Source organism: Falco biarmicus, chromosome 1 (assembly GCF_023638135.1).
Source record: "Falco biarmicus isolate bFalBia1 chromosome 1, bFalBia1.pri, whole genome shotgun sequence".
NCBI classification, from domain to species: domain Eukaryota; kingdom Metazoa; phylum Chordata; class Aves; order Falconiformes; family Falconidae; genus Falco; species Falco biarmicus.
In genome coordinates this window covers 18,959,355-18,987,053 of record NC_079288.1, presented here as the reverse complement: position 1 = coordinate 18,987,053, position 27,699 = coordinate 18,959,355, and the positions used below count along the sequence as shown (strand labels likewise).

At 51.5% G+C, this 27,699-nt stretch overlaps 1 protein-coding gene across 1 annotated transcript; it reads left to right on the top strand.

Annotated features, from left to right (window-relative positions):
- The first annotated feature begins 354 nt into the window (after window positions 1-354).
- Window positions 355-27,669, top strand: CPD (carboxypeptidase D). The gene is made up of 21 exons (XM_056343941.1): window positions 355-1,079; window positions 3,515-3,762; window positions 11,633-11,775; window positions 12,488-12,657; window positions 13,243-13,610; window positions 14,023-14,214; window positions 15,139-15,306; window positions 16,478-16,587; window positions 17,022-17,124; window positions 17,612-17,754; window positions 18,320-18,489; window positions 19,040-19,351; window positions 20,452-20,647; window positions 20,912-21,047; window positions 21,847-21,996; window positions 22,414-22,509; window positions 22,603-22,667; window positions 22,826-22,957; window positions 23,350-23,535; window positions 23,848-23,947; window positions 24,603-27,669. Exons 1-21 carry the CDS (start codon window positions 406-408, stop codon window positions 24,827-24,829), a joined length of 4,089 nt encoding a protein of 1,362 aa, XP_056199916.1. The 5' UTR covers window positions 355-405; the 3' UTR covers window positions 24,830-27,669.
- Window positions 27,670-27,699: the final 30 nt, after the last annotated feature.

Below are 27,699 nucleotides of genomic sequence, written 5' to 3'. Positions count from 1 at the left end.
CGCCGGGCTCCGGCAGCCCCTGCGGGCGGGGAGGCGCCGAGCGCGGCCGCTTTCTCCCGGGAGGTGGCAGTCACCGCTTCGGGCGGCGCCGCTGCCCGCCCGGCCCCGCGCCCGGCGCGTCCCTCCCCGCGGCGGCCGGGCCGGGCCGGGGACGGCGCGGAGCCGCGGTGCGGTGCGGCCAGCAGGGGGCGCCGCGGTGCTCCCCGCCGCCCCACCCCTCTGTGACGCGCCGTTCCCCGCCGCCTGTCATTGGCCCCTCGCCGCCTCGCCCTACCGGCGCCTCCCCTCTCGGCCGCCGCTGATTGGCGGGCGGCGGCAGGAGCGCCCGCCCGTGGGCGGGGCCAGGCCGCACCGCCTCCCGTTGCCCGGCGGCTGGCGGAGCGGCGAGGCCGGCGGCGCGGGGCCATGGCGAGCGTGGCGCGGGGGCTCGGCCGGGCGCTGCGGCTGCCGCTGCTGTTGCTGTTGCTGTGCGCGCTGCTGCGGGGCCCGGCCCGCGCCGCACACATCAAGAAGGCGGAGGCGGCGGCGCCTGGTGAGGCGTTGCGGTACCTGCACTCGGCCGAGCTGGGCGAGGCGCTGCGGGCGCTGGCGGCCGCGGCCCCCCCGGGCCTGGCGCGGCTCTTCAGCATCGGCGAGTCGGTGGAGGGGCGGCCGCTGTGGGTGCTGCGCCTGACGGCGGGGCTGGGCCCGGAGCGGCCCGGCGAGGAGCCCGGCGGCGCGGCCCTGCCCGGCCGGCCGCAGGTGAAGCTGGTGGGCAACATGCACGGGGACGAGCCGCTGGCGCGGCCGCTGCTGCTGCGCCTGGCCCAGGAGCTGGTGCGGGGCTGGGCCGCCGGCGACGTCCGCATCGGCCGCCTGCTCAATGGCACCGACCTCTACCTGCTGCCCAGCCTCAACCCCGATGGCTTCGAGCGCGCCCGCGAGGGCGACTGCGGCGGCGGCGGCGCGGGGGGCGGCCGGGAGAACAGCCGCGGCCGCGACCTCAACCGCAGCTTCCCCGACCAGTTCGGGGCCGCCGAGCCCGACCTGGAGCCGGTGCCCGAGGTGCGAGCGCTCATCGCCTGGATGCGCCGCAACAGGTGAGTGCGGCCGGCCCCGCTCCCCCCGGGGGGGTCCCCGCTCCCCTCCGGGAGGGGGTCCCCCCCGGCCCCGCTCCCCCCGCTGGGGTCCCCCCCGGCCCCACTCCCGGGGTCTCGCCCTACTCTCCCAGCGCTGCCTGCCAGGGCTGGGGGACAGAAGGAGGAGCCCATTTCCCCACCTGCGTCCCCCCAGCCTGGCTCCTGCGCCACGCTGGCCGTTTTACGGGGGTCGGTCCTGCCCGCCGCGCCGGTGCTGAGCCGTGTGCCCAGCGGGTCCGGGGCTGCGCTTTGGGGTGCACCTGCCACCACCCCCGGTGGGCACAGCCCCGCGTTCCCAGCCCCCTGTGTCCCTTCTCCAGGAGCCTGCGGCTGCAAACTCGTCACTTCGTCTTGAGCTTCTCTGCGGGTGCTGCTGTTGGGGCTGGTGGTGCTTTACCGTGAGCTGTGGGGTGCTTGAAATACTGGGGTGCAGGTGTACAGCTGGCCTGTGCGCAGATACGTTAAGGGAGAGCTGTGTCCCACGGTGCATCCCCCCGTCTTTGTGTTTCATGGAAAATTCCCTGGATTTGGCAGTAATGCCCTGTGCAGCAGTGCTCCCAGAGGCCCTGCTCCTGCGGCCCCTGTGCCCCCTGCCTTCCTTAGCGCTGAGCCCTCAGCACCCGCACTGGGTGCTCGCCTGCCGGGGGGCTGGGTGGCAGGGAGCCACCGGGCCTGGGGTCGGGCCGGTGGCACCCTTGAAGCCCAGCTCCGGGCTGGGCCCCGGGGTGGCCCCGGGAGGTGCGGTGGCCAGGCTGGGTGCTGTCTCGCCATTTGCTGTGTGCTCTTCTTTAGAGAAATGTGGAAAGTCCAAACCGCAAAGGTCAGCGCAACCAGCCGTGGGAAGTTCTGCAGGGAAAGCCAGAATGTGAAGCCTGGTTGGATACGAGCAACACGCTGAAACAACTGGCAATCCTCTTCCCAAAACCGGGATAAAGGGAGAAGGGATGGCTGATGGCTGTGGTTGCACTGCGAGGCTGTTGGTTAGATCCAACCGACACATGCAATGTTGAGCATTGTATAATGTTTGCTCAGTTTTAGGCAACAAAATTTGCTTGGATAAACTATATGAAAGCTTGGTGGATGGCAGTGCCCACGGGGATTGTTGCTCTAGAGGAATTTAATGAGTGGCACCAGTAATTGCTTGTCCTAAAGATCCTTTAGGACAGCTCTGATGCAGCAGTTTGCACTAAAATCCCTCCAGATTTGGCTCAACTAAAAATTAGTTGCTAGGGAAACTCGTGCACGATCTTAATACCATTTTGAAAATACCTTGGGCTTTTTATTTTTTGTAAGTGGTTGAGTTGGGATTGGCATGTAAGCCAGGGTGAAACAGGAAGAACGCGGAGCTTTGTGAATCCCTCTGCCTGGCAGCACCAGTTAATGCTGGTACAATTGTTAGACTAACATAACCACTGATAGAGAAATGATTGGGTAAACAGAACTGATTAAAAAAAGAGATAGTGGGTGTAATGCAATGCGTGTGTGCTGTTTTAAGCAAGGCAAAGGTATTGGTCACGTTACCTCTGCTCAGAAACTAAGTCCATTTTAGCCGAATGAGAAGGAGAGCTCTTTATCCCTCAGTGCTGTATTGGGTGGAAAGAGGAAGAGCAGAGACAATTACCTTTGGGATTTGTTGAAATGTTTGTGCTGCCTGGGATCAAATTAAAAGTGTGATCTAGGACATACCATGCTTTATTTTCTGACTTGGGATTTTAACAGCTCTGTCACATCCAGATGTTATTTGTGTGAGTTGGTTCTGTTGTACGTACCAGGTGTTGCTCAAAGCTTGATGAAGAGCTGTGTACATCACTTCATGCACAGGGGCACTGCTTGTCTGTCCCAGAGTTTGAGGGCTCTGTCTTAGGCTGCAGTGACAAACTTGTTTCGTCTCCAGTAATGCCAGATGTCAGTTTGGGGAGTTAATAAACCCGTCCTGAGAGTTGGTTTATTGCAAAAATCTGCTGAATTCCACACCATGCTCCCCCTGGGATGCTGTTCAGGCCCTCTGACAATCCTGCTCACTGTGTTGCAGGCTGCCTTCAGTACAAGGGGATACGTCTCCCAGCACAGTGTACCTTTTAGTCCAACTGTAGCCAGCTTGGTGTTGGACAAGTGTGTATCTGTAACGTAGCCTTGGTGTGGCTGCAGCTCCTCAGGCGTTCTCCCTGTGCAGGGCTGGTGGAGCAGGGTCCAGTCGCTTCCTCTTCCAAAGTGGTGTTACTGGTGGGCAGCTTGTCCAGTGGGTACATTTTGCCTTGATCCCACGTAGAGTTTGGAGTCTTGTTTGGATGGGAAGGCAGCAGAATAACTGGTTGGGCAGCTGTAGCTACCTTCCTGTTGAAATTGTTCCAATATGACTTTTTATTTTTTTTTCTTCTTCTCCTTCCCAACCTCAGGTTTCTGCTCTCTGGCAATCTCCATGGTGGCTCAGTGGTTGCAAGCTATCCCTATGATGACTCTCCCACACATAAGCCCACAGGAGTCTACAGTAAATCAGCTGATGACGAAGTGTTCAAATATTTGGCAAAAGCTTATGCATCGCATCACCCCATAATGAGAACTGGCAAACCCAATTGCCCTGGCGAGGAGGGAGAAACCTTCCAAGATGGCATCACAAATGGTGCCCAGTGGTACGATGTAGAAGGTAAGCTGTGCTGGGGAATGCTTGAGCTCTGCTAGCTTGCCTAAGAGAGTGTTTTACAGAAATAGTTTCTTGCTCCTACTGAGAACTGACATCCGAACCAGTGGTGATTATCACAGAAGAGAGGACAGTGGATGAAGTGATATTTTTAGCTTCAAATGTGTTCTAGCAGCTTGAAATAAAGGGAGGTGGCATCATGGGCGCACCAGTAAGCGTTTGGTGAATCACAGCTTGGGAGATGTTCATAGGGAAGAGATCACAGCAAACTGGAGAGTTCTTCCTGACTGTGTTAGGTGCTGGAGAATTATCCTGCATGTGGGAGGCTTCATTTGCCAAATTAACTGTCGTTAGGTCTCTAGATGGTTACTACATTTTGATTTAGGAAAGAGGAAACTACTGTTAAAGGTATTAAACCAATGCCGGTATTTTGTGAGGTTTTTTTAACCTCCAAACTTGTAAATTTGCAAATGATTATAGAACAGCCTCCTGTAAAACGATGTAAAACCTTAAATGTGGGTTTGAGCTAACCTAGCTGTTCTCGCTGGAAGTGGGGTAGGTAGCTGTTCTATGAACTGCTCTGCTGTTAGACCTGTGCAGAAGGTGACAACCTGCACATCTTGTTCTTGTCCACCAGTGCAGTGGGATCTGGAAGGGATCTGAAATTTGGTCTGCTGGGGCTTCTAGGTGAGCTCCTGATCTCTCCGTTAGGCAGCTGCACTGATCTGAGTATAAGTCATTTACCCCCTGGTGCTGCCACTCTGCTTGCGTGGAGGTGGCTGGCCTGGCTCAGCCACGCAGTGGGCTGCTCTCTGTGTGTCAGTTTTGCTGAAGATGGGATTTAAACAATAATTTATGGGATGAGATGCTCTCATGGAAAAGGCTCCATGGGCTGGTGGGAAGAGAAATCTTGGCCGTGTCATTAGAAAAACTTCTGCCATGGCCGTGCCCCCTCAGCGGATGTTGTACAATCATGGCCTCGCCAGATGATGCAGAAGCTTCTGCGGTGAGGACACAAAAAAACCCTTGCATAAATGATCCAAAGAAGTTGCATTGCTTTGTGCCCAGACTGCTGGGCTTTCCCTCGTGCTAGGGCAGAGGGGTGATGGCAGGAGTGCTGAGCGTGCAGTGACATCAAATGTTGTTTATCCTTCAGAGCTTACAGCTCAGCAAATTCTGGTAAGATGCCGTCTTTCCAAAATACGGGCTTCAGAGCAGAGTCCTGTGTTAACCTTGCATCCGCCTCTCCTGGGAGGGAGGAAGGGGGATCTGTTATTGGACCTGAATGTATCCCCTCTGTGCTGGAAGAGGAAGTCTTGATGTCAGTGGTGGCTGAATCATTGCCTAGGATTTCCCTGGTCAAATAAGATGTTTGGCTCAGATAAGATGCAGTTTTATTTCTTTGTCTAGCAGCTGTCTCCTTCCCTCCACCCTGTTGAGCACACCGGCCCTGGTGTTTGCTGGCTCAGGGTTTGCTCTGCTGCTGTGAAACGTCCAGCAGGAGGAAGGTTTGTGTAATCTGGTGAATTTGTTTATGAGGGAACAGGATATCCTGGATGATCTGCGCTGCCTTGTTCTGGTGACGGTCTTTATCGGCAAACATCTCAGTCAGGAGGTTTGTTAGCTGCTGCTCTAAGGTTTCTTCTGCCCTTGTAATGAGGTGAGGTGGGTGTGCTCTGAAGGGAGGGTGGTTCCAGAGCTTGAGGCATGTGTCCCCTGCCCCCAGCAAGCAGGATTTTTCACTGTGGGGTTAACTTCTTCATCCTCCCGCTGGGGTGCAAGAAGCCTGGCTTGTGCTGTGGCACTGGTGCCCCAGCCTTTCAGGCTGCCTTTGCCTTGCCAGTGAGCAGAGCAGAGGTTCCCCTGCTTCCCTTTCACAGGAGATGGTGAGGTGTGAACTGGAGACCACTTTGCTCTGTGCTGTCACTGCTGTGATTTATATTACACCCAATAGCATCCAGCCTTTGCAGAAATAAGCCCTTTCGCTCTGCCAGGCCACCATCTCGGGCTCAGTGCTGATGGCTGTAGGCAGTTCACGGGCAGAGGTTGTAGGGAGGGTGCGACAATGCTAACTCGTAGGATGATGCTAACTCGTAGGATGGAGCATTGCTGAGCAGACAGGAGCCGCTGGGCACCTGGGTGATCTCTCCCCTAAGCAGTAACTCACGCCTGGCTGCTGTTGCAGGTGCGCCCGTGGAGGGTGATGGCAGCCCTTGGAGCACTGCCCGAGCAGCCTGCGTAAAGCGTAACCCATGAGAGCGGAGATCCGGCGGGGGGGGGACAGGACGGGGACGTGGGTGAGCTGAGCGATGCTGCAGAGGCCAGGACACATGTAATTTGATGTTGTGTGAATTTACTGTCTCCCTTTGGGGTTTTAGGTTTTAACATTTATTTTTAGTAGTGGATGAAGAGCAGGCAAAGGGGAGTTAGTTGTACGCAGTGTGACAGAAGTGGCAAAACTACCACGGTGGCTGTATTAAGTCATCTGACTCGCTCAGCTCTATGCCAGGGACTGCTGAGGCTTGTACTCCGACCAGGAGGCCTTTCCCAGTGATTGCAGAATTTAAATGTGCAGTAAAATGAGGCTGGGGAAATCCCGGTACCCCGTGGGAGCTCCCTGGGCCAGGCTGAGCTCTGGAGACAACCAGAGCACACGGTTCTGTGAACGGTGCAGGGCATGCGGGTCAGGTTGTGCCAGGAGAGACTGTAGGCTCCACGTGAACCTAAGCCAGGAAAAGCAAATAAATGAGAACATAATGTCTCAACAGGTGGAAATTTTCCTGCCACATTTTATCATGTGAAATCAAACATGCTGGAAAGCAAACTGCCACAGGATTCATTGTCCCAGAGTTACCAGTTCAGGTTTATGTTGGTGCCAGACCCCATTAACTTTCATTAGAGTTTGCAAACAACCTCTTACGTGTGTCAAACTGAGATGGCAAGTACAAACCGTTGGAGTAATTGTTAAGGTCAAGTGTGCACAGAGAAAGATGGCTCGCCGCCAGACAGCTGAATTTGGCTTCTGCATTCCAGCTGCTATAGATAAGCACGTCTGTGACTGGGACGGTTTTTAGAGGCTATCTCTGTCCTACACGCTCTAGCTATTCCTTCCTTTTTAACCGTTGGGGGTTTTAACTACCAAGTGGCTGGTCCAGATTAGGAAAATCCATGCAAGTCTGAGCTAGTATATGGTCCAGGTGATGCTTGGAAAGCTGTTAAGAAACCGCTTAAGCCTTCTTATCTGTGGGATGGATATGCTTGCCTTTATTTTGTAAAGAGCCCAGCTGAGAAACTGAATTGAGTGTAACGTTCAGTAGGATGCTTTGTGGGCAGCCTTGGAAGGTCTTGTTGTTATTTGCAGTCCCCTACTAAAAGCGATTTTCCTTGCTAGTTTGACTCTCTGATGCCCAAGCGTTTGAGGCCTTTCTGGTATCGACCAGAAGGCACTTCTCAGGTTGAAAAGTGGATTTAGGTTATGTGTGTGCTTACTGGGTTGTTTTGACTGTGGTTACTAGCCACACTGAGCTTCTGAACAGCTTCTAGTGGCATCAAACACGGAGCAGCTGAGCGCTGAGAACAGTGGGTGCTTGTGGCATCGCTCTGGTGGCCTCTGTTTCCTGGGCATGGCAGGAGTTGCACAGTGTGAGCTCTGGTAGAAGTTTTCAGCCATGTTTTCCTGAGATAAACACAAATTAGTTGCCCTTATGTGTTTGTAAGTGTTTTCATAAAATTCTTATTGCAATTTTTTGCTTTCTTCTCAAGAAAAGCATTGGCCTGGCGGTTCGGGGGTCTGTGATGCCTCTTCTCACATCTAACGTGAACTGCAGGGCGGTGCTCAGCTCTCGGGAAGAATGCCCTCCTCTTGGAGAGAGCCCGGGGCTGTGCTGCTCGGGGCTGTGTAATGCAGCTGCTGGAGTTGAAGGCTCAAACCTCACCTCCTCTGAGTTCTAATGATTGCAGACTAATGGACCAAAACATTCCCCTGCCTGTTTGGTGCTCACCCAATCTCGTGCTACAAGACAAGCAGTTCTGTCCATGGAGTGACTTGTGCCACATATTTAATCATGTCTCTAGCTTGCTTTGTGCCATCTGCTCTCTCTGCAGAGCAGACACAACTGTTTCTCTGCTTTAACTTACCTGCAGGCTCTTATCTCCTAATGTCTGCTGCAGCAAGAGCTGGAATTAGAGAGGTTTCTGCATAGTGCAGTTTGAAAATAGAGTCCTTCCTGGCTGGCCTGGAAAGCTTCTCCTGGCACGTGTTGTATTTATGGTATCTGGATCCCAAGGCTTGACTCTGGAAAGCTGCATTCTGCTGCTCGCCTGCCTGGTTTGAGCTTGGCAGGGAGCAGAGGCACGCTTGTCAGCGTGAACTCTGCAGCACTTGTGCCGCAAGAGGTCTGGAATCCTTGCCTGAAGTGCAGTCCTGATGCTCAAGGAGTGGGACAGAGCAGGAGAGAGGTTTGTTCTGAGCATTTTTGTGACCTACGGCCAGCCAGGGACTGACTTGCTGCAATTGTAAGCAGCTCAGTTTTGCTTTGCTCTCCTCACTGGTAGTATGATGCCTGATTGGGAGGCTCCAGCTTTATGCAGTGTGGGCTAAAAGACACCCTATGATTAAAAAATGCTTGATTTATTCCGGCATTTATCTCAGATATTACTTAAACAGGTAGGTAGAGTAGAAGCACTGTAGTCTGACAGCCCTCTGCCTTGGGCATGCTTTTTCCACTCTGTGGCTTGAATGTAGTGCTCTGCTGATGGTGGGCTCTGTACAGGTCTCTCTCTACACCTCCGGATCTTCTGTGTATCCAGGAGATGCTGTGCAGATGGTATATGGAAAAATACGTGATTCCATATGCTGCAAAAATAACTGTCCTGCTCTGCAGCGGGGCTGTGTGAAGGCCAAATATGTGCAACGGATACAATCCAAATTCTCAAGCATGCAGTGGACTACTTTCTCAAAGAGACAGTTTTACTGAAATTGATGTAGCAAGCTCTAATTTAGTCCGTTGCTGCTCTATTATGGGTGAGCATCTGTCCTAAATTTGCTTGAATGGCAGATGAAGCACTAAATATGCTTCATAATGGCTCTGGTTTACGTATGGATGTTTTCAAATGCATTAGCGTCCTGCTATGAACAGATGGTTATAGGCTGGCAAATTGTTTCACTCTGCGTGGTGTTTACTGGCGAGAGAGCAGCCCGCTGTGGGTTACTTTTCTAAGCCTGGTAACAGGAGCTGAATAGAACTGGGTATGTATCAGATTTGCAGGCCTTGTTCCTCTAATGTCTTGAGCTGAGTTGGAGAGTTTTAAAATCTTCAAACACTTTTTGGCCGCTTTTGCTGGACAGAGAAGTCGCTTTCCTGGTTTGATTTCAGCCCGTGCACAAGCTGCAATGCTCTCCTGGCTGCAAGTGACATTTGATTTGTTACAGTAAAAGCTTTGTGTTCTCTTAGCAGCAGGCTCCCAGAAGAAATGAGAGGAACTGGGACATCTTTGTTGTGGTACCATCCTGCACATCTTCCCAGGGGTCTTGTTCTTCTAAATCCTACCTTATGCTGTCGGCCCATCCCTGCTTTACCCAAGTGCAGTGGGGCTATTGAATTCAGAGCAGCGGTCCCTGACCTTCTGGGACAGTGAATGCTTACAGCCATCATGGTTATTATAAGTCTTCTCTGCTTGGTAAAGTGCTGCTGTTAGCTTTTCCTGCCTGTGCGTTAACACAGCCTCTGCAAATGCCAGGTAGTGCATTTGCGTCGTCGTATTGATTCTTTCTGGCTGGTTAATTGGCCAGCACCTCAGAGGGTCCCTTGCTTGCAAAGGAGCTTGTGAATGATTAGGAAACTGCTCGGATAAAGCAAGTGAGGTTTATTAGCATAGCACTAATGTAGCACTTTGGTGGGCAAAGCAAAGGATGACAGTACAAAGTATGTATTCCTTACAGGCTTGCCTGCTGGGGTCACGCAGGCTGGTGCCGTGACACGTGCCATAGGCTGTGTCCTGCTTTCCTTCCTCCTGAAGTTTCCATCTGCCTCCTGTGGAGCAAATGTGTAGCTGTTCCGTCACAGGTGGGCTTCTGAGAGCCACTTTGGCTTCCTCAACTCATGCAGAAGAGACCCATTGCCTGGGCCCCCGTGTCCAGCTGGTGCCGGTGGGAGTTGTTTGGTCGGTGTGCAGAGGTCTCTGGGCTGAGTGGTCGCAGGCACTGCTGTGTGGGTTGGGATGGAGCCGTCTAGGAAGTGGTGGCCAAGGCCTGGATTGTAACTGAGGGAGGCTGTGTAACCCACAGGATATCGACAGTGTGCACTTAAAACTTAGTGTGGCATGTTTTCCATACTGACACAACTGCTGGATTTGGTGGTGGTGGTAACGATCCTCTCATGTGGCCATGACATCTGGCTACAGTCATGTGACGGGATTTGGCAGGGTGACTCTGAAACCTGTTTTGCAGACTTGTGGTGGCTTTGGAATGTCCTTTTTACTATTGAAAGCTCCCGTGTATGTTTAGAGGGCTGAACATTTGCAGTTTTCAAGCAGCATGCTGAGGTCCGAGCTTCAGATCATGAGTATTGATATCTGTAGACCTCCAGTCCTACAGGATGGAGGATTGGTACAGGTACAGGATGTAATGGTACAGGATTCATTCTTGTTTGAGAAACAGGTTTGCTTGCTGAGGGTTGAACGTGAACTTCAGCAAACGGGATCAGGACATTTGCTGGAACAAGGTGACCCTTTTGATTCGTAGCAGTGCCTGTGGCTTCTCTGAAGGGCAAGAGTAGCAAGATAAGCTTAATGCTGGGAAACAGCTCTGCATTCCTGCTTTCTGGTGCTCACGGAGATTTGGCTGGTTTAACGCTAAGCTAGCATGCTGTCCCTAGGTGCTGCAACATCCTTCAACTGATTGAGACTGCTGCCTTAAGGAGGAGATGTGGGAGGAGGCTGGATACTTGGCTGCAGGTCTCAGGGAAAAGAAGTTTCCCAGTTGGAGTTTCTTAGGTGGACAAGTCTGCGTCCTGGTCTCCTTTTGTGGGACCTGGCTGCTGCGGGGTCGCAGGAGTTGTTGGCAGTGCGGGAGGCATCACTGCCCTCCCAAGTCAAGAGGAGAGTTTTCTGAAGGTGACTTGCTGCAGTTCACTGCGTGCTGTCACTGTGTCAGACCTTATCAGGGTTTGTGCTAGGGCTGCTCTAAATATCAAATAAATGGAGACCTTCAGATAAGGAATTGGAGGAAAAGAGCAGCTGAGGAGGCAGAGAAGGAGAAATTTTGCTATCATCTCATCTAGAGTTTTGCTAAGAGGTTTTTGGGAGAACAGCTGTGTGGTCATTGAAACGGACTTCGGCATGCCGATTTGATCTGCCGCCTCCTGGGTTGATGGTCTGGTGTGCTCCTTTGTATCAGAGACCTGCAGCTCACTTTGGGTGCAGCAACATCTCTTGCAGGAAGACCCCCCAGATCCAAAGGTAGCTTGGAATGCACAGCGAGGGACTCGGCAGCAGTCATACACCAACTGCGGTATGCCTGCCTTGGCGTATTGGATTTGTAATGTCTGGAAGATGTCTTTGCAGTAAAATGAACCTGTATGAATTTCCAAGAGCTGATTGAGCGGTGAGACCAAAGGGACTGTCATCTTCAAACTGTCTGTGGCTGATGTGAATGGCCCGGCGTGCTGGTTACTGGGAGAGACGGCTCAGTCTTCCCCAGTACAGGCTGTCACGGTGATCTGCTTTGACTTTTCTCCTTGGCTCATTCACTCTGGAACTAGGGCAGCATCGTGATGAGATGCCGGCGGGGGGGGCTGAAGGACAAGGCAAAATGTGTATCCCATGGCAGGATGTCTGTGCATTGCTCCTGGGACATGTCTCTGCCTTGTTTTCTCAGGTGGGATGCAGGATTACAACTATGTGTGGGCCAACTGCTTTGAGATCACATTGGAGCTGTCCTGCTGCAAATATCCGCCGACCTCCGAGCTTCAGCAGGAGTGGGAAAACAACCGGGACTCTCTCCTTGCTTTCATTGAGAAGGTAGTGTGGGCTGGGCTGGGGCACAGGGACAGCAGCTGTGAAACCTGTGTGTCCACGGTGGGCTGAGCGCACTGTGCTTGGTTGCTCCTGTGGTTTTGTTTGCTGCATGTGGTAACATGGCGCTGCAGTTGCTGTGCAGAGGTTGGTGGTTACAAAGCTGCTGTGTCTCTCTGTGGTATTGCCACTGTTCCCACATCCTCCACGATAGCAGAGAGGGGCCTCGTGGGGTGCAGTTTTAGAGAGGTCGATCAGTGCGGTTCTTGTTATGTAATGCAGAGTACCTGTATGGCCTCAGTGCCATGAATATCCAGTGATGTTCAGAAGCACCAACATTGCTGAGACCTTGGCTTGTAGAGTCCTCTGCCAGGATCTCTCCAGATGCCCATCTATGAGTTGAGCATGTGATATTTTAGGCTGGAAAAGGAGGCAGTTGCATTTTGTCCCTCAGTATGCCTTGTAACCTTGCCATCTTGGAATTGTCGTGTGCCCATGTCAATGAATTAGAGGATTTGTTAGGGGGAATCAATTCTTAGATCTTGCTGCCTTCCCAGTATGTGCTGGAATTCCCATCCTTGCCGTCTGGCTAAGCACGGTCTGAATCCCAGGCCTGCTCTGCTGTGTCTAGGGAAGGGCCGGCAAGTACTGCTGGCTGAGGATGCGCTTCCCCTGGTGTTGCCTGTCTTCAGCCAGGCTCTTGTATTGTTTTCCTCAGGTCCACATCGGTGTGAAAGGCTTTGTCAGGGATGCAGTCACCAGAGCTGGCCTGGAGAACGCGACCATTGTTGTTGCCGGTATTGCCCATAACATCACGGCGGGCAAATTTGGCGATTACCACCGACTGCTTGTGCCTGGGACCTACAATGTGACCGCGGTTGTAATGGGGTAATGTCTCTGTGGCAGTCTGCCTCTACACTGCCAGCTGCTCATGTTCCTTCACTTGACTTCTGCCCCCAAAGCATCTTGTGTATTTAAGGGGCTTGGCTGGAAGCTGCAGCAGTAAAGAACTCCAGCTTAGAGCTGCAGCTGTGTTTGTTCACCCCATGCCCCACTGCAGTGTGGTGCTGTTGGATGCACAGCATTTCTGTCACTTTTAATTGCTTGTAGCAACTTGTGTCTTACTTTCTGGGCAGAGGGAGAAAGCAGAGTAGGATCATCCCAGTAAGAGTTGGTGTTGTCTTGGGTCTGGGTGTGAACATGTAGCTTGCCCCAAGGCTTAGCCCTGTGGTTTGCCTGGGGCTTCTTCCCCGGTGAGCCCATAAACAGGAGCTGCTGTGGCACAGCAAGGACCACCACATAGTTGAGGCTGGTGGGATGAATCCTGTGAGCTTGTTTGCAGGTGAATTTCTCACGTAATCATTAACATCACAGTGAGTTCAGGCTGGGAGGAGTAGGCTGCAGTGGTGGGAAGGCTGCAGGGCTCTGTTCTGCAGAGCCTCTGTGCTGAAATGAGCTGGGTTTTTTTTCCAGTTACATGCCAGTGACCAGAGAGAACATTGAAGTGAAGGAGGGAGCTGCGACAGAGATTGATTTCTCCTTGCAGCCAACTGTAATGCCACCAGCTCTTAACATCACACAGTTCACAGCGACGCCTGCTCCCGGCCCTACCGTCACCCCCACCCCTGCGCAGGCAGAGGCCCCAAGCCCAACCTCTCTCCATCAACCCATCCAACCTGTGGACTTTCGCCACCATCACTTCTCAGACATGGAGATCTTCCTGCGGCGGCACGCCAATGAGTACCCCAACATAACCCGACTCTACTCTGTGGGCAAGTCAGTGGAGCTGCGGGAGCTCTACGTAATGGAGATCTCGGACAACCCTGGCACCCATGAACCAGGTAAATGGAAAATCCTTTTCAGTGAGGCACAAACGCAAGTAAGTGGCGGACCCTTTGTGTTGGGAAACTGTGAGCAGAGCAGAAAGGAGTGTAGACCTGGCACATGTCTGAAGAAAGGCTGAGCTGCCCCTTGAAGCAACTTTCTAAAGCAACCAGGTGCAGTGAGTGGCACTAGCGTGTGGCTGGGGACATCTACACTGGTCATGGAGCTCTGGGGACAGAAGGACCAAGGGGTTTCCCTGAAACAATGTTTGTCCTTTTTGGTGTTGTGGGAGCAGAAGGGTAAATTTTAGGCAAATGTCCTCCGGCCCTGCAGAAAGGCTGGTGAGAGCAATGCTCAGGGTGGCGGGATGTCTCCAAGCTTTAATGTCATGATTATAATTGTCTGTTTGGTGTGGCCATGTGTCTGCAGGGGAGCCAGAGTTCAAGTACATCGGTAACATGCATGGGAATGAAGTTGTGGGGCGAGAGCTTTTGCTGAACCTCATTGAGTACCTCTGCAAGAACTTTGGCATAGATCCTGAAGTGACTGATTTGGTCCAGAGCACACGGATTCACATCATGCCATCTATGAACCCTGATGGCTATGAGAAGTCCCAGGAAGGTATTGCTGATTCTGCTGAAATATCTATGGGGTTTTAGCTCTGAGAACGAGCCTTTGGGTTCGTGGTACCTGTGAGAAATCTGGAAACCTTGCTGCAGCAGAGGTGCCTTCTGCACAGGTCAGCTGAGAAGGGACTCGGCGTGTGCTGTGGGATGAGTGGGAGGACCTCGCACTGCAGAATGTGCGTGGCTGACTGATGCTTGAAGGTGTTGGAGAGAGCTCTTACACTTCAGCAGTGCTGTATGCTGCCCCTCTTTGGGTCCCCTTATGGTTTGTGGCTATCCCAAGGCTTATTTTTAAAAAAAGGCATTCCTTTGACACAGCTCATGCTTGCTGTGCTTTGGTCCATGCTCTTAGTAACATGTGATGTGGGAGCCAGGCTGTCTGCAGAGCACTTGTCCAAGGATAATACAGACTTTTATCGTGATGTTGAAATTGGCAAAAACTTCCGTTGGGGAAGTCCTTAAAACTGCGTGGTTCTTGCAGACTGGCAGAACAAAGTCTGTCCAGAATGATTTTCTGGGAGCAGAGCTCTGCTTGAATTTAACAAAGAACTTGTCCGTCTGGTTTGGGAAGGTGAGCTCTGAGGTTTCTGTGGTCCTGACATCCGGCTGCTTGGATTGTTCATAGTTCGCTGCCTTTCTGCTTGCTGTGGTCTGACTGGCCTGGGGAGCCTGTGCGAACACCCACTGGAAGGGCTCCGGGACCCCCGGGACGCCCCTGTGCAGAGCAGACCTCCCGCTGAAGGGGAGTGTGGCTGTCCCCTCGCCCTGGGGTGTAGGAAACCCCCGCGCTGCTGTGCTCTCTGCTGTCCTCCCTTGATGGATAGTTGTAAGCTCTGTAGTAAGAGGGTGCTTAGTAAATCCCCTCACTTCAGTGGAAACTTGCATAGTGTGCAAGCTTGAGCTTGTGTTTAATTTTCAGGAGACAGAGGAGGTACCATTGGCAGAAACAACAGCAACAACTACGACCTGAACCGGAACTTTCCAGATCAGTTCTTCCATGTGGCAGACCCACCGCAGCCAGAAACTCTTGCTGTCATGACCTGGTTGAAGACTTACCCGTTTGTGCTCTCAGCAAACCTGCACGGAGGTATGGCAGCCCAGCCGAGCTCCTTCCTCTGCACTGAGGTTCGGGGGATGGGCGCTGGCAGGGGTATCTCCACGGTGTTGTAGGTGTGAACCGAGCAGCTCTCGCAGAGAGCTCTCTGCCCCGTCCTCGCTGGGAAGCAGCAGCAGCTGGGTTCCTGCAACAGGGGGAGGGCCGTTTGCAAAGGACACACGCAAAGAGTAAATCAACCCTTTTTTGTGCTGCTGGAAGATGGATAAGAAGCTGGAAATGGGAGTGAAAACCATGTCCCCAGGCATGTTTGTAGGGAGCTGAAGAGGCTGCTGGGAGGGTCCCAGGCACTTCTCTGAAGTGGGGAGTAGCTAACCTGCTGCCTGCTGCAAGGTGGGGATGGACTTTCTTGTCAGTGGTTGCTCAGCAGCTGGGTCTGGGAATGTGATATAGTGCTGCGGCTGTTACAGGCTTCACAGTATTCATAAAGTGAAGGGAACAAGCTGTAATCCTGAGGGCTCCCTGCCGTGAGTCGCATCGTGGAACTATGAAATTTGCTGTAATTTAATTATCTTTTGGGCATGATCTAAATTAACTCTCTGTATTACAGCTCATTCCCTAGACAGTTTGTCTGCTGGCTTGTAGCTGGGGTAACTTGCAGGTGCTTTCTGCTAGCCTGCTCGCTTTTGTAGCGCAGGAGTACTGTGTGTGGGGAGGAGGGGGCTGGCAGCTCTGCAGCCACGGCGGTGTCTGGGGTTCCGCGGTGCCATTAATACAACTTGCTTAGGGAAAGCTACAAAAAGCCAAAGACGTTATCATCTGTCAGTGCTTGCAGTAAACTCCGGAAGGCTGGAAAACTACAGCAGTTGGGCCAAGAGCACCATGCGTGTTCTAGGAAACTCCTCCCCTTGCTTGTTCTCCTCTGTGAAAGCGATTATTATGAGGTTGTGCTCATCCCTCCTGCATGGAAGAACCGAACCTTTGTGTCATGGCTTGGGTTCACCTTCCCAGCCGGGTGTGGTTTTATCTCTTCCTGTGCTTTTTTGTGTCTCTTCTGTCCACTGAGCTTTAATGCTTTGTTTAATGCCAAGTCTTGAGAAACAGGAGACTTGGCACTTACTGGAGCGAAAGAGAAATTTCCCCTATTAGGCTGAGGGCTCATATAGAAAGCCTGAGTGTGAGTCAAAGCTTGTTTCCCCTGCAGGTTCTCTAGTGGTTAATTACCCCTTTGATGATGATGAGCAAGGGATAGCCATATACAGTAAATCTCCAGACGATGCTGTGTTTCAGCAGCTGGCGCTTTCCTACTCCAAGGTAAAACTCTTCACAGGAACATGGGCACATCGTGCTGGGTTAACTCCTGATGCTGTTGGGAACCTCCTGAGCAGCTGGTAGGGGAGGGTGTGGGTACGGTGGGTGCCTGGCGTTACTGTTTGGTGCTGTGGGACGCTCTGGTTCCATGAGTGGATGGATGTCCAGCATGTTCTGTCTGTGGGCCCTGGAGGAGGAGGAGGAGCGCTCTGTGTGGGCATGGGGGCCAGTGCACTGAAGGGCGGTGGAAAATGCTGTACATGGGCTGGAGGAGAGCAAGGGTGTCTGGGTTGGGGTGCAGTTTGTGCTGCAGCCATGCAAACACACGTCTACATGAACCTCTGTGTTTGGTAACCCCAGGTGTGTGACTAATGTTAGACGGTGCCGGTGGCTGTGGAGTACAGACTCAGCTTCACATGTTGTGTCTTGTTTTGCAGGAAAACACAAAGATGTATCAGGGAAGCCCTTGTAAGGATATGTACCCCACGGAGTACTTCCCGCATGGCATCACTAATGGGGCTCAGTGGTACAACGTTCCAGGTAAAGTAGACTTTAAATCTCTTACAACTTTTGCCTCCAGGTTAATGCATGTGCAGCTTAGAGTTTAGTCTGATCAGTCGCAAACTCTGTGTTGGTCAGCCCAGATTACTGGGACTCAGGTTTCTTTTATAACCTCTTAAATAATGTACTCGGATAAAGTTATTCCTGGGGGAAGGAATTTACAGTGTAGCTTTTCTGGCTATTAGCAAAATAGTTTCATAAAATTTTACAGCACGATATTAGCATGGAAGGTATTTACAAGAAGGATGGTTATTTGTCTGCTATTCTGGCATCCCTTTGAAGCTTGAATCTCTTGCCCTGTGTAAAAGCTCCCCCCCCCCCAACTATAAAAGGTGTGCTGTAGTTTGTACTTCATCTTTCTCTGCTGTTTGGTGTTTTTGGGTGTTTATTTATTTATTTATTTTGAATTGTGTTACAGTTGCTTTCAGGAGACTTTGTCAAAACTGTTTTTACATTCTTGTTGTAGGTGGGATGCAAGACTGGAATTACTTACATACAAACTGCTTTGAAGTGACCATTGAGTTGGGCTGTGTGAAATACCCAAAAGCAGAGGAGCTGCCAAAATACTGGGAGCAGAATCGCCGATCTCTCCTCCAGTTCATGAAACAGGTGAGACACTTTGACCTGAAGCAGTTGTGTGAGCTGCCTCCGGGGTTTGCATTAGACATGCCTGGATGAACAGGCTAAGCTGCAGGCTGAAGTGAGTGCTGCTTGCTGGCCAGACAGGGTACCTCTTCCATGGAAATCATCCCCAACAGAACGTGTCTCCACTCCTCCTCTCCCCTCTTTCTCAACGTACAAAAATCTGTATGGGAATAGGAGCCAGGTGATGCAGATGTGGGCTTTTTATTTACCACTACCTTGGTTTTCCCTAGGCTAGAGTGGCCATTAGGTGCTGTTCCCATCTGAGTCAGGGCTGGTGGTAGCGCTGCGCACCTGGGGCACGTAAACAAAGGTGTGGAGCAGAGTGCTGTGGTGGCACCCTGAGCCAAACAATTGCTCATTCTACTCATCAGGTGATCTTTGTCCACACCGGCTGCTGGCGAGTGTAACCTGAACCGTTTTGGAACATGGTGCTCCTCTGGGAATGCTGAACCTCCTGGGCTGGGAGCTGGTGGGATGTGGGAGGCAGAGTGAGGGCTGGCACTCAGCAGGGCTCTGTGTCTGTGCACAGGTTCACCGCGGTGTCTGGGGGTTTGTGCTGGATGCTATGGATGGAAGGGGCATTCTCAACGCCACCATCAGTGTGGCCAACATCGACCACCCGGTGACCACCTACAAAGATGGAGACTACTGGCGCCTCCTGGTCCCGGGGACGTACAAAATCACAGCATCTGCCCGAGGGTGAGCAAGCTGGGGCACAAGGAGCAAACAGCTGCATGACTGACTTCCCCGTCAGGAGCAGCGCCATCATTGTAGGCACGCCTGTGTCTCCTGCCCTCTGGCCTGTGCAGGGGTAGCAGTGTGGTGCTATCCTGATGTCAAAGTGCAATCCAGATCTTGCCTTGTTTGGAGGTGGTGTGGAGGAGGAATTGATAACTTAGTATCTTTAGGGGAAATTCTCTTGCAAGCAGCTGTCCACAGAAATGACTTCATCACTTCAACTGCTGCCAAAACCTGTGTTAAAGCAGCCTGACTTGTTGTCCTGCCAGCCTGCCACATAACCCTGCAACACCTGAGCCAAAAGCAGCTCAGTGCCATGTTAGGCCTTGAGCTGCTCCCTGTCCTCCTGCCATTCCCATGTCCCTTTGAAGTGTTCTTGCTCTTTGTATGCTTCTCACTTCTGGCAGGGGAGCAGTAGCGGTCCCATGTGAGTGCCTAGTCAGGAAGGGGGTTGGCTTGTGTGAGGTCTCAAATGCCTGACATTTCTTTGTGCCTTCTCTTCCCTGGGCAGGTATGATCCAGTCACTAAGACAGTGGAAGTTGGCAGCAAAGGTGGGGTGCAGGTCAACTTCACTCTTTCCCGGACAGACATCAAAGTGGAGGAGGGGAAAGTTCCGGTTTTGAACACCCCAGACACCAGTGACCCCAACGAGAAGGAGTTTGAGACCCTGATCAAAGATCTGTCTGCTGAGAATGGCCTGGAGCGCCTCCTGCTTACTTCATCAAGGGATGTCTCTCCTTACCGATACCGTCCTTACAAGGACCTCTCTGAGTTCCTCCGAGGCCTCTATCTGAACTTCCCACACATCATAAATCTCACCAGGTCAAAACTCAAAGCAGCAGTGCTCAGCTTCCCCCTGAGTAGCAGCCTGTGGTAGGGAAGTAGTGAAATGATGAGCCATGAATGCAGTGCAAAGATGGGGAGCTCGTCCCTCCCCTTCCCTGTGGTCCCTGGGTTCAAAGGAGCCACATGGGGAAGGGCATGGTGGCTGTGGGCACTCGCAGATGCATCCATGTGCTTTTTTCATGAGACATCATTTTATTGAATTAAACCTGGGGTGCTGTCAGTTCCCCAGGGGTGCCTGGGACTGGTGGTATTCCCAGCATTGATATCCCAGGCTTCTGCAAATATCTCTGTTTCATGCATTCTGTTTCCTCCGTTCTCCAAATCCTTTCTGACATCCACCATGTGAAAGAGTCCCCAGCAAAAATAATCAAAATTTGACTCACAAATCTCAGACAGCCTTTTCAGATTGTCTGCCTTCAGATTTAATTCAGTGGTGCATGACGTGTTTGAGTTGGCTTGCCCTGAGCCAAGGTCCCTGCCCTCCTGCAGGAGACCAGCTGCTGCAGTCCTCTGCTTTTCTTTGTGACCTGTAGCGCTTACCCTCTGTCAGCTTTAGAAAGCACAAACCTCTTTGTCCCAGGACCTCATTTGCTTGTTGTTACCAGGCACAACATGCTCATGTGCTGTCCCCACTGGTGCCAAGGCCACTTTTCTGATCTGTAGCCTCTATTGTCCTTCCAGTTGCATCAGCCCCGATTGTGTTCCCTGCTTTGCTTGCATTCACTTGGCTGACTTAATGGCATGACTGTAGCAACAACTTCTGCATCATAAATTAGTTTGATGTCCAGATGTATGCTGCTCTGAAGGGGGGAAAAAAACCCAAAAAAACCAACACCTGCACCTGGATACATTCTTACACAGCTACTTGTGTTCAGACTGGTGTTCATAGTGATTTGTGTTCAGTGCTGCTGCAAATCTGCTCATGTGATGTGATTGTTTTATTTGTCACTTGCCTTTGCAGCCTCCTCATGGAGGTTGGCAGCAGTTCCTTTCCACACTGGGATTTCTCCATAAGGCCAGGCTAGGGCCGCAGCTCTGTTCCTGAGCTGACACTCTGGTTTCTCATCTCTTGGCAGTTTGGGTCAGAGTGTCGAGTTCCGTCAGATCTGGTCCCTTGAAATCTCCAACAAGCCCAACCAGTCTGAGCCTGAGGAGCCAAAGATCCGCTTTGTTGCTGGTATTCATGGAAACGCTCCCGTTGGTACAGAGCTGCTGCTGGCACTGGCAGAATTTCTTTGCATGAGCTACAAGAAGAATGCTGCTGTGACAAAGGTGAGGAGCCAATGCAAGGGACCATCTTGAAGCTTTCCAGCTGTATCCTGAGAGAGAAGACGGCGCTGACTGGGAGAGACTTGTCTTGTTAACACTGACTTGTGGCTTGCAGTGATCCTGTACATAATGGAAGGTGCTGAGGGCCACGGGGCGAGTGGGAACCTCTGACGGCAGTTCCTAGGGTGAAGTCCAGGCAAATGAGATGTACAGAGAATGAACCCTACTAATTGCACTTTATGTACTGTTTCTCCTCCTTTTGCTCAGCTGATTGACCGAACACGGATTGTGATTGTGCCTTCCCTGAATCCAGATGGACGTGAGATAGCGCAGGAGAGAGGCTGCACATCGAAGATAGGCCAGACTAATGCTCACGGCAGAGACCTGGACACAGATTTCACAAGTAAAGCAAATTAAAGCCAAGTGGTGTGTAGTGTCCCTGTAGAAATGCAGGCTGCTGTAGAAGTCTTCTGTTAGCTGCTCTGGGGTTGGGTGTAGTCATTTGGTTACAAGGTCTACCTGTAAAAAGAGCAGCACTCCTGTCCTGGAGCTCAGGCAGCACACTGGGAAGCTTTCAAAGCTTGGATCCCCCTTAGAGATGGTAATTTGCAGTCTCTTGTTTGCAAGGAAAAGACTAAGCAAAGTTCTTTAGGAATAGTCCCGAGGTTTGACAACACCTAGTGTATTTTTTCCTGTTAATTCATTTCTTTCAACCCCCAATTTCTCAAAAATGCTCTTTGTTCATGCTCCCCAGAAGCAGTCTCCTTTTTTTTCCCTGCTTTTCTGGTTTCTGTGTAACTGCCTGCTGTATCCCTAGCACTGTTACCAGTGCTGTGCCCACCCTTCCTGGTGACGAAGTGTTCTCTCTGACTGGCTTTGGCTGGGATCATCCCAAATGCTTCCTTAAGAAAATGTCAGTTTGGTGATGTTGAGGAGAGCAAACACATGAAATACCTACTGTGTCACAAAAGGAAATAGTGACATGTCACGTTTGTTTAACTTTGCAGATTAATTCCCCCTCCATGGGTAGAGTGAACTAGATGCTTTGCTTTATCTGTCAGGTGCATCTGCTCAGGTCTAACAAATAACTTCTAATACATGCAGCAGACAATTTCAGACATAAACAAATGTACTGTTGGCCTCTCAAACAGCAGAGGAAACCGTTGTCAATTCCCTTTTCTATTTGTTGTTCTGATTTACAGGCAATTACTCTCGGTACTCAGGGACACGAGAGCCTGAGACCAGAGCCATTGTAGAGAACTTGATACTGAAGCGGGATTTCAGTCTCTCTGTTGCGCTGGATGGAGGATCTCTGCTGGTCACTTACCCGTATGATAAGCCAGGGCAGACAGGTATGACTAACTCCTCCAGAGCCTTGCCTGCACAGTTACCCTTGGGCTGTCTCCACAGAAGTTCATGTGACTGCATGGTGGAAGAGCTTTTTGCGCTGGTGGTGGTCTGTAGCATCCTTCTGTCTTCAGCTCTTGGACTGTGGAGTTGACAGTCTAAGTAAAGCTATAAAACCTCACAGGATTCAGCTAGGGATCAGAATATTTACCACTTCTGTTCCTACAACAGTACTTCAATCTTTCTTTTGCCAAAGCTGGTATAAAGTCTGCTTTTGATACCATCCCTCAGTGTTAGAGGAAATCTGGAATGGCCCTGAAACAATGTGTCGCTATTTAATACAGGATCACAGGGTCAGAGTGGGAATCTGCCCTCCAGTGAATAGGAGTTGCACTCTCAAAGTCTCACTTTTCTCTTTGTAGTGGAGAACAAAGAAACACTGAAGCATTTGGCATCTTTGTATGCAAACAACCATCCACTGATGCATTTGGGCCAGCCAGGCTGTCCAAATAAGTCAGGTATGTTTGGCTGAATCTTTTAACCCCCTGTCAGCTTGTGCTGGACTCTGCTAGGAGCAGATCTGTCTGAGAGCTGTGTTCTCGCTCTTGCAGATGAGAATATTCCTGGCGGTGTGATCCGTGGCTCTGAATGGCACAGTCACTTGGGAAGTATGAAGGTACTCTATCATGGCACAAGGCTTTCCATCTCTGCTAAACAAGCATTAAAAAACGTATTTGTTCTGATGTCTGCGCAAAACTTCCCTGCCACCAGCTGCACTTTGCAAAGCTTTTTAAATGCCGCCTCTTGTTGTAACTGTCGTTTTGGTTTTTGCAGGATTTCAGCGTTATGTTTGGTCATTGTCCTGAGATCACTGTTTATACAGGCTGCTGTTACTTCCCGAGCGCGGGACAGCTTCCTGGCCTGTGGACAGACCACAGGAAATCTCTCCTTAGCATGCTCGTGGAGGTGAGCCGCAGTCTGTGGGAGGAAATTCTGGCAAGGAATGAAGGTGGTGGGCCCGGGGGGGGAGGTGGGGAGGAAGAAAACAGTATGGAGAGTCTTTGTGTTTATGTTGATGCTGTGTAATTACAGACAGTCATAATTTAGGCTGTGTGAGGAATAGATTGAACAGAGGCAGCAAGTGACCAGGAAATGTGTTGCTATGAGAGTTAAACATCTGTGCTGCGTTGCCTCCCTGTGGGCTGAGCAGTCCTTGCAGTATTGTGTGCTTCTGCTTATTAGGGTGTCAGGGATGGAGAATGGGCTGCATCTTGAGGGGAAGATTAGATTCTACTTCAGTTACAAATGTGCCATATGCTCCGATCTGAACGTGGTGTGTTTCAAATGCTTTATTTTAGGTTCATAAGGGAGTCCATGGGTTTGTCCAAGACAAGAGTGGCAAGCCAATTTCTAAAGCTACCATCGTTCTTAATGAAGGTTTGAGGCTCTATACTAAAGAAGGCGGCTATTTCCATGTGCTTTTAGCTCCAGGTTTGCATAACATCAACGCGATGGCCGACGGGTACCAGCAGAAACATGTCAAGGTACATGAATGCCTGTACTGGGGATGTTTCCCCCACTCCCTGTCATATAAAGGCATCCCTGTTTGGGCTCTGCAGAACTGGCTGTGTTTAGCCGCTGGTTGTGCACCCAGGGTAGCTGTTTTCTGCCTTGGTATAGGATGGAGAAGAATTTCCCAGCACAGCAGGGTTGTTTTGGGCAGCAGCTTTCCTTTTCATTGCACTTGTCTTTGCTGGCCAGGTCAGGACCAGGTGGATGCCAAGTATCTCTTTTGTCTGGACACCTAAGAGAGGTGCAAGCTTTGAGACAGTCTGAGCTCTCGTGTCTTTCTGCAGGTCTTTGTACGTCATGATGCACCCAGCTCTGTGTTTATTGTATTTGACACCGAAAACAGGATATTTGGTCTGCCAAGGGAGCTGGTTGTAACTGTTGCAGGTAAAGTGACACCTCTGATCAAAGCTTTGAGCTTTGCTTTTTCTACCAGTTCATGCTGACAATGACCCTTCACTGAACTGGAAGCCTGCAGACTTAAGCCATCTCCTGCTTTCCCTTCTGAATGCATGCTTGTCCTTGCAAACTGGTCCAGCAACCCTTTGATCTGGTGATGCTGGGCTAGAAGATGGGAGGGATGGAGGAGGTGGAGTGTGTTGCAGGGTTCTGAAGGGTCTGGAATGGACTTTGAGATACCTGGAATGGGGAGAGCCTGTTTATGTGTAGAGCTGGGAGCTATATCTTGCTTCTTCCCCAGGTTTGGAGTGCTTTGGTACCAGGTAAACATTAAGATAATTTTTTTTTTTTTGGATGTTGAGGTGGCAGCTGCTGCGGAGGCTAGAGTTTATACCCAGTGGTCTGCAGGGGAGCTCACTGATGCTATCCTAGATTGTGAGCACAGAAAGTAAAGCTAGTGCAGTTCTGCTCTGGGAGCAGCTGTCTTGCATGGCATGTCTTCTGTGGTCTAGGAGGGAGGAGAAGGGTCACAGTGAAGTGAGGAAAGTGGTGGTGACTGTAGAAGGGAAGACGGAGTGTGGCAAGCCTAGGGACCTCTAGGGTGGGGAACGTGGCATTAACTTTAATGCCTTCTCTCTGGCAGGTGCAAGTATGTCTGCTCTGGTCCTCACCGCCTGTATCATTTGGTGTGTCTGCTCAATTAAGTCCAACAGACACAAGGATGGCTTCCACCGCCTCCGGCAACACCACGATGATTATGAGGACGAAATCCGCATGATGTCCACTGGTTCCAAGAAGTCCCTCCTGAGCCACGAATTTCAGGACGAAACAGACACTGAAGAAGAAACATTGTACTCTAGCAAACACTGACACCTCCTGGGCAGGAAAGGAGGTTCCCATGGACCAGACCCGGTGGTGGGGGGCAATCCCTGGGGTTCAGTTTTGAAACATTAGCTTGCAGGACGTGTCCTCCAGAGGTGTGGGTGGCAACTTCCCCCTACTATTTGCTCTGTCCCTATGGCCATGCAAATCAGTGGGTGTTGGAGGCTGCTTCCAGGCTAAGGGCACGGCTTGTTACGTTTTTGGGTCATGATCTGGAGGTTCATGTGATGTTGTTTGAAAGGCAACTTAACAGGGTGGCCAGCAGAGTTCTTAGCACTTCCCCAGCATCTCAACACAGCGAGCAGATGGTGGGGAAGTGCCCCAAGACCGGCATGGAGTTGTAGTTACAGCACTCCAGAGCAGTTTCTCTACCTGTTTGGATTTCATGTTTTCCATTCTATACTTGGGGGAAGCCAGATCCTTCACTTGACTCCGCGTTCTGCAGAGCAGGCCTTGGAGAAAGACCAAAAAAGCCCCCCAAAAGCCCTTTGTTCTCAGTTGCTCACTTGGAGCTTTTCCCCACCATGAGATGCTGTGGCCTGCTGTGTTCTGCAGTGGTTGTGGAGCACCTCAAATGTGTTGCTAGTTCCAGGTGGTGACTTGGCATCTTGAAAGCCGGGGGAGATTACATCCATTCTTGATATGAGCTGGAGAAAGGAGCAAATGTCAGAGCTTCAGTGAACTCTGACGAGTTCAGTTGCTTGCCAGCTCTGCGATACTGCTGTTCCTGACTTCTGGGGAAGGAAGAAACTTTATCCCCGTCACCCCTCGTTGCTTTTTGTTTGTGTAATAGACTTGGCCTTTGGGGTCTCGTGTTAGCATTACAACAGCACAGTGTCTGAAAGAGCAACTGAAGGTTGTTTACAGCAAATGGATAAACTGGTTGTGGTGGGTACTGTAGAAAAGCAATCAGCTACTGCCTCCACCTGATCAGTTTTGCTCAAATCCACCACTGCTCAGGAGGAAACGGTGAAATCTGACCACTGCTTTCTATTTGAGCATTACTGGAGCAGCAGGGAGAGGTCATGGGAGTATCCATGGCTCAGCTTCAATCTTAAATTTTGAAGGAAAGCTGCACCATTTGCCACTGGCCACCTAAATATCATTTAGTGATCAGAGCACTTTGGAAACACCCTCTCATCAAGCTCTGGTGATGGTGGGCATCAAATTAGCCTGCTGGCTTGGCTCTTTTCTGCTGCTACAGTGTCTCTGATGTAGCAAGAGCTCCACTGGCTTGTGTGTCTGCGGTTGTGTCTGCTGCTGTGGGGGCCTGGGTGCAAGGTGTGAGGAAGGGCTTGAACAGCTGTGCGGAAGGAGGAGGGAAAAGCAGCCGAATTCTGTTTTATAGCACTTGGCAGGAAGTTGGAAAGGGGAACCACAGCATGCATCCCCAAGACACATGGGGTTTGTGGGGAATAGCAACAATGTCCAGGAGGGAAGAATGGATGAAACGTTTGATTTCCAAAGCCTTTATGCATCTCTGACATTCCTGTGTTTTCTGGGCAGAAGGCTGGGGTTAGAATAGGCACTTACTTTCTTGCTGCTCATTTTCTTCTTTTGATTCTTGCCCCACTGACCTGAGCACTGATTCATGGGTGCAGAAGCTTGGTGCAGCAACGTCTTAGGCATGTAGTTTGCCCCAAGCTGATCTGTTCTCCAGCAGCCTTGGGAGGCCCACTAGTGAAACTTGCACCTGGTGCCTATGGGAGGGTGTTTGCACCAAATGTATGATGGGGTCTGTTCTGCAGGGCTCTGACCTGGTCTCCTCTGGGAGAACAGTGCGGTGGGTTCCCTGTTGAAGGCTGTTGGGCCTTGTCACCTGAGCTGTTCCCCACCTCTGCATGTGGTAGATGCCCTTCCAGAACCACGTGCCTGGGGCCGTGCTGCCATGCTCATAGTCTCGGCTGGTTTTGTGCAGCCACCTGGAGGGACAAAGATAACCCTTAGACAGCAGTATACCTTCTTCCCTGTTCCACGGGGAATTCTGTTGCAAGAAATGTGGTAAGATCTGGCTGGGGAGGTGTGCTGGGAACAGGGAGGTGAGGCTGAGCATTCCCCATGCTCTTGTCCCACATTGCTGTCATGTGAAAGAGCTGCTTTTGTTGCCTCTTCTGCAGGAGCCATGAACATCTCTGCCGACTCCTAGTGCTAAGCAGGGTGATGGGATTTGGTCCTGGGCTGTGACCTGTTGCCATGTGTGATGGGCTGCAGCACACCAGCTCACAGCAGTGTTAACCCTGCCTGATCTCTGCCTGCTTTTGAGGGCTTTAGCAGGGTTTTATATTAACATTGAGTTTGCAAATGGCTCTTAGGGCTCAGTTTGGGCTTTTTGTGCTCTGGCAGCCCACTGAGCTGGCCTTGCTTTGTCCCACTAGCAATAAGTCTCCATAGGAACTGGCCCTTTCCCCGAGAGTGCGTTTTGCGCGTCGCTTGGCGTAGGTGCGTATTTGAGATGTTCTGTGAAGGTGGGAGACTTTTCTAGGCAGCAGGACCAGGTGGGAGGCCTGGCGTTCGCTCCCTGCTTGCAGCCAGGGCAGAGCGCTGGGCTGTTGGGCACCATTTTGGGGAGGCCCCTCACCCTCCGTCCGCCCACAGGAGGGCCCAGGTCCCTTCTGCCGAGGAGCTGGTCCCCCACTGGTCCCTGGAGCCTGTTGGTCCATGCACTGTGCCTTCAAATGTACATTTTTAAAAGGGATTTGAATCGCCTTTTCCTGGAAGCGGGATGGGGCGGCGTGAGGCAAGGCCTGGCTCTGCCCAGAGCCGGGCCCTCTGTTTTTTACCTGTATTACTGAGATCCAATAATCTGTATAAAACTATTTTGATGTCCACCTGGGTTGGCTGGTTCTTCCTGCGACGGG

Coding starts and splice junctions, on each gene's coding strand:
- CPD (XM_056343941.1), top strand. CDS start 406: ATGGCGAGCGTGGCGCGGGGGCTCGGCCGGGCGCTGCGGCTGCCGCTG. Junction 1,080..3,514: donor GCCTGGATGCGCCGCAACAG/GTGAGTGCGGCC, acceptor TCCCAACCTCAG/GTTTCTGCTCTCTGGCAATC. Junction 20,648..20,911: donor AGAATGCTGCTGTGACAAAG/GTGAGGAGCCAA, acceptor CCTTTTGCTCAG/CTGATTGACCGAACACGGAT.